The sequence below is a fragment of the Herpailurus yagouaroundi genome, unplaced genomic scaffold, assembly GCF_014898765.1.
Source record: "Herpailurus yagouaroundi ecotype Mexico unplaced genomic scaffold, PumYag 355, whole genome shotgun sequence".
In the NCBI taxonomy this organism is placed as follows: Eukaryota; Metazoa; Chordata; class Mammalia; order Carnivora; family Felidae; genus Herpailurus; species Herpailurus yagouaroundi.
In genome coordinates, this window is record NW_024412572.1 from 9000437 (window position 1) to 9015500 (window position 15064).

The following is a 15064-nucleotide window of genomic DNA, read 5'->3' on the forward strand; positions in this document are numbered from 1 at the left end:
TTGTCACCAGCTTATACACCTTGGTATATAAAGCATTTTCACATGTACTATCTCATCTCTTTTCCTCAGTTCATGAAACAAAAAAGCTAAAAGCATTGGCTCTATTTTACAAATGATGGCAATCAGTATCCAGGTCCCATAGCTAACAAAAGGCTGACTCGGGACTCAAACCTACATCTGGTGCTCTTTCGACTAGGTTCACATGTCTCAAGGACTTTCTGCAATGTTAGTCAATGTGTGCCTACGCAGCATCAGACACACAGACGCAATCAAGGAAATGACCTTGGCTGACCTTGTCAGGAGTTCCTGTTGCCTATCCCAACTGCACCAAGCTTATTAGGGATGCTGAAGAAATGTCCTGTCATTTCCTCACAGCAGAAGTACCACTGGTATTTGCAATTCTATATCTAAGGAACCTAACTATTAGAAAGTTCTATTCGTCTATACAGTAGTCACTGTTATATGGGATTACTTTCCTTATTTCCAAGAAACTTAGAGGTAACAATTCTCTTCCTTAGCATCTGATACAGAGATGTGGACCCAGCTTTGAGTTCTGGGTAAAGAATTAGTGCTACCTCTCTGCAGAATAAACTAAGTGCCCATACGAAGCAGGATGTTTAGAGTATGTCCAGCTGTTTAACAAGAGGGAACAACACAGTAGTGACAGGAAAAAAAAAAACAGCAATAATTACAAGTGGAACACCACCACACCTCCATTCTTGTTAGTAAAGAGTGCCTTGGAGAAAACTTTAAAAAAGACTCAGCACAGAAGCCATTCTCACAGTGAAAGAAGCTTAGATGTTAAAAGCAGAATACTCCTTACATTTCCTCAGGCAGATAGGCCTCCTGATCAATTTGGACATCAACATCTTTTTTGGTGGCAATTTTGTACATAGGAATCGCTTTTTGCACTGCAGCCTGAAAAACAGAAAACAAGAGGTTTTAGTAGAGACTCAGCAACAGGTATCAAAAAAAAAATCAGCCAACTATACAAGCAAGGGTATTCCTATTTATCCAGTAAAAGAATAGATGCACTGCTGGTGGGAACATAAATGATGCAGCTGCTGTGGAAAATGGTATGGCAGTTCCTCAAAAAAAAATTAAACTCTGAATTACCATATGATCCAGCAATTCTATCTCTGAGTATATATCCAAAAGTGAAAGGAGACACTTGAACAGGTATTAATACAACCACGTTCACAGCAGCATTATTCAATTGCCAAAAGGTAGGTAGAAACAACCCAAGTGTTTAACAGATGCATGGATAAACAAAAGATATATGCATATAATTCAGCCTTAAAAAGGAAGGAAATTTGGGGTGCCCTGGTGGCTCAGTTGGTTGAATGTCCAACTCTTGATTTCAGCTCAGATCATGATCTCATGGTTCCGGAGTTCCAGCCCTGAGTTGGGTTCTGCGCTGACAGCGTGGAGCCTGCTTGGGATTCTTTGTCTCCCCTTCTCTCTGCCACTCTCCTGCTCATGCTCACCCTCCCCTCCTCTCTCAAAGCAAATAAACATTAAAAAAAAGGGAGGTGGGGGGGGAGATAATTCTGACACATGCTACCACATGACGAACCTCGAAAACCTCACAAAAGGACAAATACTGTATGATTCTACCAGTAAGAGGTACACAGTGTAGTCAAATTCAAAGAGACAGAAAGTAGAATGGTGGCTACCAGGGATTACAGATAGGGGAATGGGGAGTCAGTGCTTAATGGGGACATAATTTCAGTTTGGGAAAATGAAAATGTTCCGGAGAGGGATGGGGTGATGGGGTGATGACTGCACAACAGTGTACACGTACTTAAGGCCACTGTACAGCTAGAATGCTAATTTTATACCAAGTACATTTTATAATTTTAAAAACAAATGAGCACATCAGGAGGAAAAAAATGCTATACTGCAATTAGGGTGATAAAATGTAATTAGTGGAAAGTCCTATCTAAATAATATTCTGTGGGAGTAGACATGTAAATAACATTTTCTAAAAGGAACTTTAGTTGGAAGCTCAGACCTGCCTCCATAGAATGCTTATCACCCTGGCAAACTCTCCAGTACGTCTAGCTTTCTGTTTTACAAGTTCATACATGAGGCTGTCAGCACAAACATGAGTTCAGGTTACTGGGATGATTTATAAACTAGAATCACAATTTATTTTTTTTATTTTAGAGAAAGAGCATGTGAGTGTGCGAGCAGGGGGGTAGGGAAGCGCGCAGAGAGAGAGAGAGAGAGAGAGAGAGAGAGAGAGAGAGAGAGAGAGAGAGAGACTATATTAACCACACGCTGAGCGTGGACCTGACTCAGAGCTCAATCCCACAACCCTGGGATCTTGACCTGAGCCAAAATCAAGAGTCAGACGCTTAATGACTGAGCCACCCAGGTGCCCCTAGAATCACACTTAATTAATTTATAGTGGAGAGTGAGAGGAATCAACACCTGTGTTCTCCAGCTGGCACTTTTTCTTTCCTAGAAGACAAGTTGCTTGAGAAACAAATTATAGTAAGAATGCAAATATATTATGTACTATTAAGTGTACTAATTTACAATAAGAAATATAATTGCTGGGGCGCCTGGGTGGCGCGTCGGTTAAGCGTCCGACTTCAGCCAGGTCACGATCTCGCGGTCTGTGAGTTTGAGCCCCGCGTCAGGCTCTGGGCTGATGGCTCAGAGCCTGGAGCCTGTTTCCGATTCTGTGTCTCCCTCTCTCTCTGCCTCTCCCCCGTTCATGCTCTGTCTCTCTCTGTCCCAAAAATAAATAAACGTTGAAAAAAAAAAATTAAAAAAAAAAAAAAAAGAAATATAATTGCTAAGGAAATGTTAGCTAGGGGAGGCTGGGTGGCTCAGTCGGTTAAGCTTTGGACTCTGGCTCAGGTCATGATCTTGTGGTTTGTGATTTGAAGCCCCACATCTGGTGAACTCAAGCCCTGTTTTGGGTGAGCCCCACTTCTCTCTCTCCCTCTCTCTCAAAAACAAAACAAAACAAAAAAACAAAATAAATATAATTGCTAAGGGATCAAGCACTCAATCCTTTCCTGAAAGCAAACTGCATGGAAATATTTTATTTTTTTAAAGTTTTATTTAAATAACCTCTACACCCAACATGGGGTTCGAACTCACAATCCCAAGATCGAGTCACATGCTCTTCTGACTGAGCCAGCACTCCACATGAAAGAATTTTAATCTGAAGAGCAACACAATGACACAGAATCAGAGCTAGGAGAGCTCATTCTGATTCAAGGTCCTTTGGTCTAGAGCATCCTTCTAATGCTACAGCCTGTATGTACCTGCCATGGTGCCAGCAGTCACCCCTCACACTGGGGCATATTCTCCGTTGGACAGGACATGGAGGAACAACTTAGTATTTGCCTCTGGGCCTGCAGCTATATTTTCACTGCTGACCAACCTTTTTTTCTGGTACCCACATTATTACTTCAAGTATAGGAATACACTGGGTTACAGCCAAACTTTGCTAGTCTGGGAGTAGTGTGCCTCTTTTAGATGGTACTGTCTGCCCATCTTTGTTCCAATCCAGTATGGACTGTTTTTATTGCTGAACTTTCAGAACATTATGATACTACAATGTTCCCAGAAAGGGAAGAGGGTACTAACTCAGTTGGGGCAATTTGACCTCTTTATGAAAAGAAATCAAGAGGCTTAGGTACACTTAATGTCCATAATGTGTTAAGATATCCCTAATTTCCATGGTTGAGCTGTCATCTATTTAAAGCATGCAATATAATCTCTAACATTTCAATGTATTAAAAAAAAAATAGATGTCTTCTTTAAGCTCTTTACCTTTACCAGAGGGAAATCCTGTTTCCTGCAACGAACAATCATTCGCGGCTCCAACAATTGGTACAAACCCTTTAAAACACAATCAGATTCAATTAGTAGGAAATGCAATTCATAAAACCCAATACCAAACAAAATATTTTTATAATTCTTTCATGTAATTTGGAAAAAGAACACACAGTATGAGAACATGATAAAAAGCTTTTGATATCACAAATGAGATAAATACACCCAACATTCCAGTGGTAGAAACAAAATTTATATGGGAATCTTCTCTTACATCAACTAGGCAGAGGCCAAATGTTATTGTAATTAACGTAAGTAAAATAAGAATTCACAAACAAGCAGCAAACATTTAAGATGCATACTGTCTCTGGTCTGAGCCTCATAATTTAAAGCAAGTATTTTAGTGGTGCAATCAAATTAAGGAAGTTTAAGGCCGGAGGTTGCAAGCATATTTGACCCTTGAGTTCTAAAGGACTAGTAAGACTATATAAAAGAGTGGTAAAGTCTGGAAGTCTTAACCACCAGACTTTACTGTCCTCCCATGCATTTGTCTATTAGACAAGGAAAAGAGCGAAAGGAAGAAAGCTGAGATGACAAAACAGATCTGGTCTCTTAACACATCTTATTGATAACCTATAAAGTTACCTGGAGCACCAGACCATCCAGCAGCACCTGGTACCTGGTTGTATCTTTTACCACTTTGCTGAGTCTTTGTTTTGCTTCATTTAGTAGGTCCTACAAAGAGCAGAGAAGAATAAGTTTCTGGGTCATCAGCTCAGAACCCACCGTGAGGATGGTCCTGGCTCACACCCAATTGCTTCACATTATATTACTGTTTTCATTCAAAACACATTCCAAGACAGATGATAAACCAGATGTCATACCAAGTCCTATATGTCAATACAAGGAAGCATGAAGAATCATCCATAACTCCTGGGGAGTTCACACTCAAGCAGAATAGCCCAGATTATCAATCAATTCAGAAATCTACAAAACTAACATAGAAAGAGCTACATGGTAAAGATTTTAAAAGCAAGCTATTAGGACAATTGTGCAATAGGATTATATTTTTTATTAGGAAAAACACAAATAATATCTGGATAGATAGCAAAGCGTCAACAATGTTTACCTCTGGGAGGCTAGGTTATCAATGATTTCAATTTTCTTTTTTAAGTGTTTATTTAAATTCCAGTTAGTTAACATACAGTATAATAAGTTTCAGGTGTACAATATAGTGATTCAACATGTCCGTATAACACCTGGTGCTCATCAGCAGTGCCCTCCTTAATTCCTATCACCTACTTAACCCATCCCCTCACCCACCAATGGTTTCAGTGTTCTTTATGCTAGTTTGTATTTTCTAAGTTTTTATTTATTTATTTTTGAGAGACAGAGAGAGAAAGAGCAGAGGAGGGGCAGAGAGAGAGGGACAGAGAGAGAATCCTAAGCAGGCTCCACACTGTCAATACAGAGCCCATTGAGGGGCTTGAATTCACAAACCATGAGATCATGACCTGAGCTGAAACCAAGAGTCGGATGCTTAACTAACTGAGCCACCCAGGTGCCCCTGTATTTTCTATAATAAACATTGACTTCTATAATAAAAGTAACTAAAATAAAAATTAAAAGGGATTATTAGGAAACATAACAAAGAGAACACATTGGAAATCATTCATTAAGTAACAAGCATTTATTGGCTTACTGGCAAAAAACGGAGTCTCGTCTTTTAAAAGGCAGAGATAATGCCTCTTAAATTCTCCGACACAGTCTATTCTAGTTAGTATAATCCTTGGAAAGTTATGTTTTTTGGTGTTTTAAGGAGGAAGGAGAGACACATGCTCACCTAGAGACCAGAATTTGGGGAGAGAGGGTGGAGAGGAGGAAGTGGCCCTCTATGTTGAAAAGCCCTTTGTTCTGAGAGTCACCTTTCATCCCCACCCCTCTGAGAACCACTGCCATGCAGGACACCTGCAGTGAGCTCTTGCTCCACAATGGGCGCCTAGGTGAGGGCATTCGTATGACATTCAAATCACACATCTAATTTCAAGCAAATGTTTCTTTCATCATTTGACATTCACTAGTGCAAATACACCAAGATTTATTAAAAAAAAAATCAGAAGTATTCACTTTAGTGCCAATTAAAAAAAAGCTTTTAATAGAAAGTAAAATAAATTCAAAGACTTCAATAGCACCACTTCAATCGTATCATGGTATGAGCCTGGGTGGCTCAGTTGGTTAGGTGTCTTCTCAGAAGACTGGCTCGGCTCATGAGCTCACAGTTCATGGGCTCGAGCCTCCCGCGTCGGGCTCTGTGCTGACAGCTCAGAGCCTGGAGCCTGCTTCAGATCCTGTGTCTCCCTCTCTTTCTGTTCCTTCCCTGCTGGTGCTCTGTCTCTCAAAAATGAATAAATGTTTAAAAAAATTTTTTTTTTTTTAAGAAGAAGAATGGTGGCCCTTCACCTGTACAGACTAACTTTGCAAGCAATTTTCTGTCAATTTTGACATTAGACAACTAATCAAAGTTCAAACACATACATGCTTTCATATGAAGACTGTTTCTAACATACTAACAAATGAAAAACTAAACAATACGAGCATGCACTACTGTGGAAGATTTTTTTTCATTTTGGTCAATATACAGTACAAAATTTGTTTCTGTAGATTTCTTTTTGTTTTTTTAATGTTTATTTTTGAGAGAGAGCGTGAGCAGAGGAAGGGCATAGCAAGAAGGAGACACAGAATCTGAAGCAGGCTCCAGGTTCTGAGCTGTCAGCACAGAGCCTGACGTGGGGCTCGAACTCACGAGCCATGAGATCATGACCTGAACCAAAGTCGAACACTCAAGCCATTCAGGTGCCTCACTGTAGATTTCTAATCTGTGGCTGGACACCCCCAAAAATTTCATGAAGGTGTTCTGAGAATCCATGTCATTAGAGTTTATAATGCGAACTACTTAAAATTTCTCTTTTTCTGGGGCGCCTGGGTGGCGCAGTCGGTTAAGCGTCCGACTTCAGCCAGGTCACGATCTTGCGGTCCGTGGGTTCGAGCCCCGCGTCGGGCTCTGGGCTGATGGCTCAGAGCCTGGAGCCTGTTTCTGATTCTGTGTCTCCCTCTCTCTCTGCACCTCCCCCGTTCATGCTCTGTCTCTCTCTATCCCAAAAATAAATAAACGTTGAAAAAAAAAATTAAAAAAAGAAATTTCTCTTTTTCAAAAGCAAATAAAATAGTTGAAAAAAATTCTAATTCACATATTATTATACACCTTAAGATTATCTTCACTGAATTCAACATCTGTACAAAAGACCTTATACTGATTACAATGTCTCTAGAACATCCATAACTAAGGGAAAACAAAAATACAGTGGTAGTATATCCAAGTTGACTTTCTGTTTATCTGAAAACAAAGACTAACCACATGTACAGTGAGTTATTTGCAAAGAAATGCTTGTTATAAAGCTGCCCAAATGCTCTTATGTTGTTATTAGAGCGCTTTCCTCCCCAAATTATGTAAATGGGTTGATCCAAAATGCAAGGATTCCAAACATCAAGTGATGACTGCAGTTTGTCTCCTTTAGAAACTTTTAACACGAATATAGTTTACCTATTCTTGTATTTCAGTCTATGTTACAATATATACTCTGTCCCCAAACCAAACATGACCAAATGCCATTCACTGGTCAATGATTCATACTTTTCATCTATAACTGTGTATGTGTATGTGTGTATATATACACATATATACATATGTATATATGTATGTGTGTGTATATGTATATATATGTATATGTGTGCATATATACACATACATACATACATATGTGTATATGCATGTATATATACACATATATACACATATACATACGTGTATATACACATACATACATATGTGTATATGTATATGTGTATATATATATGTATATATACACATACACATATTTTAATGTTTATTTATTTATTTTTAACATTTATTTTATTTTTGAGACAGAGAGAGACAGAGCATGAACGGGGGAGGGTCAAAGAGAGAGGGAGACACAGAATCTGAAACAGGCTCCAGGCTCTGAGCGGTCAGCACAGAGCCCAACGTGGGGCTTGAACTCGCATACCACGAGATCGTGACCTGAGCCGAAGTTGGACGCTTAACCGACTGAGCCACCCAGGCACCCCGTTAATGTTTATTTTTGAGAGAGACAGAGTGTGAGCAGGAAAGGAACAGAGAGAGAGTAAGACACAGAATCTGAAGCAGGCTCCAGGCTCTGAGCTGTCAGCACAGAGCCCAACACAGGGCTTGAACTCGTGAATTGCGAGATCATGACCTGAGCCAAAGTTGGATGCTTAACCGACTGAACCACCCAGGTGCCCGACTTATATTTTTAAAGATTATTAATTTTGAGAGAGAGAGAAAGAGAGAGAGAACGCAAGTGGGGAAGGGCAGAGAGAAAGAATCCCAAGCAGGCTCTACACTGCTAGCCTGGTGCCCAATACAGGGCTTGAACTCACAAACCATGAGATCATGACCTGAGCCGAAGTCAGACAGTTAATTGACTGAGCCACCCAGGTGCCCCCACTTTTAATTAATTATCATATATATATTTTTTAAGTTTATTTGAGAGAGAGAGAGAGAGAACGTGCTCGCACACATGGGGGAGGAGTAGAGAGAGGGAGAGAAAGAATCCCAAGCAGTCTTCTGTCAGCACAGAGCCGGAGGTGGGGCTCGACCCCCTGAAATATGAGATCATGACCTGAGCTAAAACCAAGAATCAGATGCTCAACCACCTGAGCCACCCAGGAACCCCAGCATAATTATATTTTAACTAGATTATACCACTTGTTAAATGGAAGATAGGAGTATTACAATTGTTTTAAACTTTAAAATGCAGTTTTAATATACTAATTAAGTTTTTTTCCCTAAAAGAAAAAAAAATCACTCTTTTATTACATTCTGCACAAAACTGAAAAAGTAGTTAAAATTCCCAGAGGAGTTTGCAAGATTCTAGTTCGTTAATAAATCAGAAAAGGATAGAAAGTTCTTTTACTGTTTCCCTGCTTATGACCCAAAGTAGGAGTCCTTTCCCAACAAGGCCCTATTGAGACATGGGCCCAAGTAACAGCAAAATAGTATAGTTTGAAGCCTGAAACACGTTAACAGGCATGTTTTGCTAAATTTACCTAAGCAAAACCAAGTACTTTTTTTTGTTACTGAAGTACAGTTGACATACAATGTTATATTCCTTTCAGGTGTGCTACCTAGTAACTGGACAATTCTACCCACTACTCAGTGTTCACCACCGTTAGTCACCATCTGTTACCATATGACATTACATTATTGACTATATTTCCTATGCTGTACTTTTCATCTCCATGACTTGACTTATATCTGTACCTCTTAATCCCCTTCACCTCACCCAACACCCTCCCTTCTAGCAACCACCAGTTTGTTCTCTGTATCTGTTTGTTCACTTGTTTGTTTTTCAAATTCCACATATAAGCAGAATCAAATGGTGCCTGTCTTTCTCAGACTCATTTCACTTGGCACAATAGTCTTTTATCCATCTACGTTGTCACAAATAGTTAAGATTTCTCTCTTTATGGTTAATATTCCATTGTGTATATACACCCCCTTCTTTATCTATTCATCTATCAATGGACATTTGGGACATTTGTCTTGGCTATTGTAAATAATGCTATAGTAGGGCTGCATATATCTTTTTGATTAGTGTTTCCATTTTCTTTGGGTAAATACCCTGTAGGAGAAGTACTGGATCATATGGTATTTCTCCTTTTAAAAAGATATTTTTATTATTTTTTAAGGTCATCTCTACACCCGATATGGGGCTTGAACTCATGACACTGAGATCAGAAGTCACATGCTCTACCAACTGAGCCAGCCAGGCATCCCTGGATCATATGGTATTTCTATTTTTAATTTTTTGAGGAACCTCCATACTGTTTTCTAGAATGGCTGCACCAGTTTACACTCCTTCCAACAGTGCATGAAGGTTCCCTTTTCTCCACACCCTTGCCACCACTTATTTCTTATCTTTTTGACAGTAGCCGTTCTGAAAGGTATGAGCTGATACTGTGGTTTTGATTTACATTTCCCTGATGATTACTGATATCGAACACCATTTTAAAAATGTCTATTTAGGTCCTCCACCCACTTTTTAACCAGATTATTTCAGGGAGGTGGTGTGGTGTTTAGGTGTAGAAGTTGTTTATGTATTTTTATATTTACCCTTTATTGAATGTATTACTTGCAAATATCTTCTCCCATTCAGTAAGCTCCCATTTTGGCTGTTTTGTTGTTGTTTTTTAAGTTTATTTTTTAAAATTTATTTTGAGAGAGAGAGAGTACATGGGAGGAGCAGAGAAAGGGGGAGAGAGAGAATCCCAAGCAGGTTTTGCACTATCAGCGCAGAGCCCAGTGTGGGGCTTGAACTCACAAACCATGAGCTTATGACCCGAGCTGAAGTCAAGAGTCAGACGCTTAACTGACTGAGCCACCCAGGTGCCCCCCTATTTTGTTTTAATGATGAAAAACAAATACATTTAAATTAACAACAAGGGCACCCAGCTGACTCAATCAGTGGACCATGCAACTCTTGATCTAAGGTTGTGAGTTTGAACCCCACATTGGGTATACAGATTAAAAATAAAATCTTAAAAAAAAAAAGTTAACAACAAAATGTCAAAAAGGACAATCCTTTTCCTTCTTCTAAGTATGTAATTATTAGACGATAGTCACTTTCTTTTTCACATTTTCCCCATGGTGGTATTATCTCAGTGGTTGTATCAGGTTGGCTTTATTTCCATTTGTTACAGAACATCAGCTAGCTTTTGCTTTAAAGCATTTATCTGACAGAGGTATTTCTATGGATAACCACTAATAAAGGAATCTACTAAAGAAACTGTAAGACTATTACCCTTTTAATACACTGAGTGTGATTAGCTTTTAAGATTTTTCTAGTCCCTCCATAAGAGACTCTTAGTTTAGTGAACAAACTGAGGGCTGATGGAGGGAAGTGGGCAGGAGGATGGGTTAAGTGGGTGATGGGTATTAAGGAGGGCACTTGTGATGAGCACTGGATGTTATACGTAAGTGATGAATCACTAAATTCTCCTGAAACCACAAATCAAATAAAAACAAAAACAAAAAACAAAGCCAAATAAAATAACCAACAAAAATGACTTTTCTAGTCCCTGAGGGCTCAAGAGAAAGTAAACCCTCAAAATCTCCCCCACAGCAACAGTCAATCTCAGATATATTCTACACAAAGCAGACTAAACCCTCAGAGCAAGAAATATTTAAACAGTAATCCATCTCCTCACAAAGACCTGGAGTCTGAAGACAGGGTTATAATTTTGAGTTAGTCCAGACACTGAAAGACATGATGACAGCAGTAATGTAAAAAACATTCTTTAAGTTCAAAGGAGGAAGAGCATAGATTTAAAAAGAAAAAAAAAAAAAAAGAAAGAAAGAAAGAAAAAGGTGGATCAATTTGTGAGGGGTTGGTGGGGGGGTTAAAGAAACTGGGTGGAATATGGTACCCTGACAAAACAATTAAAATTTCTTCCTTTTTTTTTTTTAGAATTAAAATTTCTATGTGAACATAGTGAAACTATTAAGAGGTGCTCAAAAATCAACCTCTAATTTTTAAATTTATTTTTAATGTTTTTATTTATTTTTGAGACAGAGAGACAGAACATGAGCAGGGGAGGGGCAGAGAGAGAGGGAGACACAGCATCTGAAGCAGGCTCCAGGCTCTAAGCTGTCAGCACAGAGCCTGATGTGGGGCTCGAACTCACAGACTGTGAGATCATGACCTGAGCTGAAGTCTGATGCTTAACCGACTGAGCCACCCAGGCGCCCCTCAACCTCTAATTTTAAGTGTCCATCAGAACAACCTAACCCCGAGAAGTATTATCACTTCAATCCCAACAGTCTGGTTAAGAAGTCATTTAAGGCTTCACACAATCTAGGAAGCTTATGAGCACAAGGATTTAAAGCATACACTCTGTAAGATGTTTGGCTGAAAGAAACTAGCCCCTCCTCATCGTGGAATCCCTCAAGCATTTTTCTCTGGGCTGGAATTGACCAATCAACTATGGTCAAGCAAAGAGGAGTGGAGTATGGAGATAGGTTTGCTGTAAGAGAATAAAATTAAATAAAGACGACTTGTAAAGAGCAATACTAGCCATCTGTAAAAGTAGCCCACTATGAAAAATCTGGAAATAGGTTAAGTGAGGACTTTTAACACCATCTAAAACTCCAATCAAGGAGGCAGGGAAGCCAGAATAAACCCAAACTCTAGCTAAGAAGGCTGAAACCTGACTGACATAAATTATACTGTCCCTTGAGTATTCCCATAACTTAAAAGATATGTCATCATAGGTGAAAGAGGCAAATTATGATCAACAATGGTACAAACCACTAATATCTTAGTGACACTCTTTGATACTAAATTCAAACTTTCTGGGGCACCTGGGTGGCTCAGTTGGTTAAGTGTCCAACTCTTGATATTGGCTCACAGTTTGTGAGATGGAGCCCCACATCAGGCTCTGTGCTGACAGTACGAAGCCTGCTTGGGATTCTCTCTCTCTCAAAATAAATAAACATTTAAAAAATAAATAAATTCCAACCTTCTGATTATCATCTGGCTCCCCAAGCAGCTTTTCCAAGGAGAGATGTGTAAATTACTGCAGTTCACATGTCAGTTTACATTTTATAATCAGTACTTTGGAAGGACATATCTGCCCACTTGAACCTGACTGCCTCTAACCTAACTGCCCTCTTAAACCTGACTGTTTTATAGGAAACAGAAGGTTCAAAGTGCTTAAAAAATTTGCCCACCGAATAGCTGATACCGGGAAACAGAAATTCAAATCTCACAGGAATTCCAAAGCTTGTGCTCTTAAACATCAGGGCAGGCAAGGAAAAAGGATAAACATCAGAGAAAATAACTACTAGAAATAAAATGTTTTCAAATAGCGAAATCCATTTAAGCAGGTATGTATGCTTTGATGAATATGTAACCCTGTCTGCTCTGTTTCCTCAGCCCTCTAGGCCTCTTACTGTGTTTGCTAAACTGTAAATTACTTGATGGTAAGAAGTTAGACTTGGCAAAGGGCTAAGGAAACACATGTCTTTAGAACTAAAATTATAGAAATGTTTATTTTCACAAAATTCTCACTATAAATTAAAAAAATAAAAGCTCAGCTGTACACTGAACTCAAGTTGCATGCTATAGAATACTTATAACTTTGTATCTGAGATCAATGCACCAGCAGCTCCCACAGCCCCGCTCCTTAGGAGGCCATGCACATGCTTCCAGTTCCTCACCACACACTTACGTACACCACACACTTTTCAGGCCATTACAGTCTGGCTTTCTGCCTTCATTAATCCAATGAAAGTGCTCTGGCAAAAGTCAGAAATGACACCTTGAATGCCAAATCTGTGCTCTACCTACTCTGATTCTTAGAAGCATTAGCTGCTATTTTAGATTCTCATTTTGTTCAAGTTTTCTGTTCCCTTAGCTTCTTATTCTTCTCCAACACGACTGCTTTTTTCTTCATGTTTCCTTAGCAATCCCTTATCTTCCTGCCTATTAAATATGATGCTTCTTGGGGGTACCTGGCTAGCTCAGTTGGTAGAGTATGCAACTCTTGATCTTGGGGTCATGAGTTTAAGCCCCACATTGAGTGCAGAGCTTACTTAATTAAAAAAAAAAAAAAAAAAAAAAAGATGCTTCTCAGTTTGTTTACTTGGCCCTATAATTCGACATCCACAACCTTGGTGATCTCATCCATTCCTTCAGCTCTACCTGGAATCAGTGTGCTGTCCATATAGAAGTTCCAACCTCTCAGGACGCCTGGCTGGCTTAGTCAGTGCAGTGTGCAACTCTTGATCTCAGGGCTATGGGTTCGAATCTCACAATGGGTGTAGAAATTACTTAAAAATAAAATTTTGGGGGGGCGCCTGGGTGGCGCAGTCGGTTAAGCGTCCGACTTCAACCAGGTCACGATCTCATGGTCCGTGAGTTCGAGCCCCGCGTCAGACTCTGGGCTGATGGCTCAGAGCCTGGAGCCTGTTTCCGATTCTGTGTCTCCCTCTCTCTCTGCCCCTCGCCCGTTCATGCTCTGTCTCTCTCTGTCCCAAAAATGAATAAACGTTGAAAAAAAAAAATTTTTTTAAATAAAAAAATAAAAAAAAAAAATAAAATTTTGGGGGCACCTGGGTGGCTCAGTAGGTTGAGCGTCCGACTTCGGCTCAGGTCATGATCTCGGTCTGTGGGTTCGAGCCCCGCATCGGGCTCTGTGCTGACAGCTCAGAGCCTGGAGCCTGTTTCAGATTCTGTGTCTCCCTCTCTCTCTGCCCCTCCCCGACTTGCACTCTGTCTCTGTCTCAAAAATAAATAAACATTAAAAAAAAATTTTTTTTAATAAAATAAAATAAAAACAAAAATAAAATTTTGGGGGTGCCTGGGTGGTTCAGTTGTTTAAGCATCAGACTCTTGATTTTTGCTCAGGTCATGATCTCAAGGTTTGTGAGTCCGAGCCCCATGATGGGCTCTGCAGTGATAGTGCGGAGCCTGCTCAGGATTCTTTCTCTCTGCCCCTCCAGCTCTCAAAAAAAAACAAAAAACAAAAAAACACAATCAACTTAAAACCACAACTCATACATAGCATACTAGGATATTAAATTCCACAAAAGCAGGAGCTAAATTTTATTATATCTCTAGTAATTAGAATCGTGCTTGCACCTGGTAAGAATTCAAATATTTGATAATAAATGATTAATCTAAATTTTAGATATTAATGGGGTGCCTGGATGGCTTAGGCGGTTAAGCAGCCGACTTTGGCTCAGGTCATGATCTCAGGGAGTTCAAGCTCTGCATCAGATGAGCTCCAGGCCCACTTTGAATAGTGCGGAGTCTGAGTGGAATTCTCTCTCACCCTCCCTCTCTGCCCCTTGCTCACTCGCACCCTCTCAAAAATAAGTGAATTTTTAAAAATCACTTAAAAATAAAAACTAAATAAATAAAAATAAAAGTACAATTTTTTTAAATTAAAAAAACAATACATGCTATAACCCTTGGCACTCATATTGAGGCCTGTTACTGAGATATTTTAAGTTACAGGTCTCTAAACTCTTGACTATACAAATAACAGCATCTACACAGTAGCTGACACAGTTGTCATTTTTGACTCCAGGCATATATCAAAGATGTAGCAACTTAAATAGTTCAGGGCTTTCTGAGCACTGGCA

General features: G+C 39.5%; 1 protein-coding gene and 1 non-coding gene across 2 annotated transcripts in view; both read right to left on the bottom strand.

Annotated features, from left to right (window-relative positions):
• The window catches only part of ATP6V1E1 (ATPase H+ transporting V1 subunit E1), a 32420-nt gene that overhangs the window by 4541 nt on the left and 12815 nt on the right, over positions 1-15064 (bottom strand). The window contains exons 5-7 of the mRNA XM_040462926.1: positions 4444-4533; positions 3796-3864; positions 824-918 (exon numbers count right to left, since the gene is read on the bottom strand). Of these exons, the coding sequence (XP_040318860.1) occupies positions 824-918; positions 3796-3864; positions 4444-4533 (254 nt within the window). The remainder of the gene's footprint in view (positions 1-823; positions 919-3795; positions 3865-4443; positions 4534-15064) is intronic.
• Positions 9617-9689, bottom strand: TRNAR-UCU (transfer RNA arginine (anticodon UCU)). Its single transcript has one exon. It is a non-coding gene; the product is annotated as a tRNA-Arg (tRNA).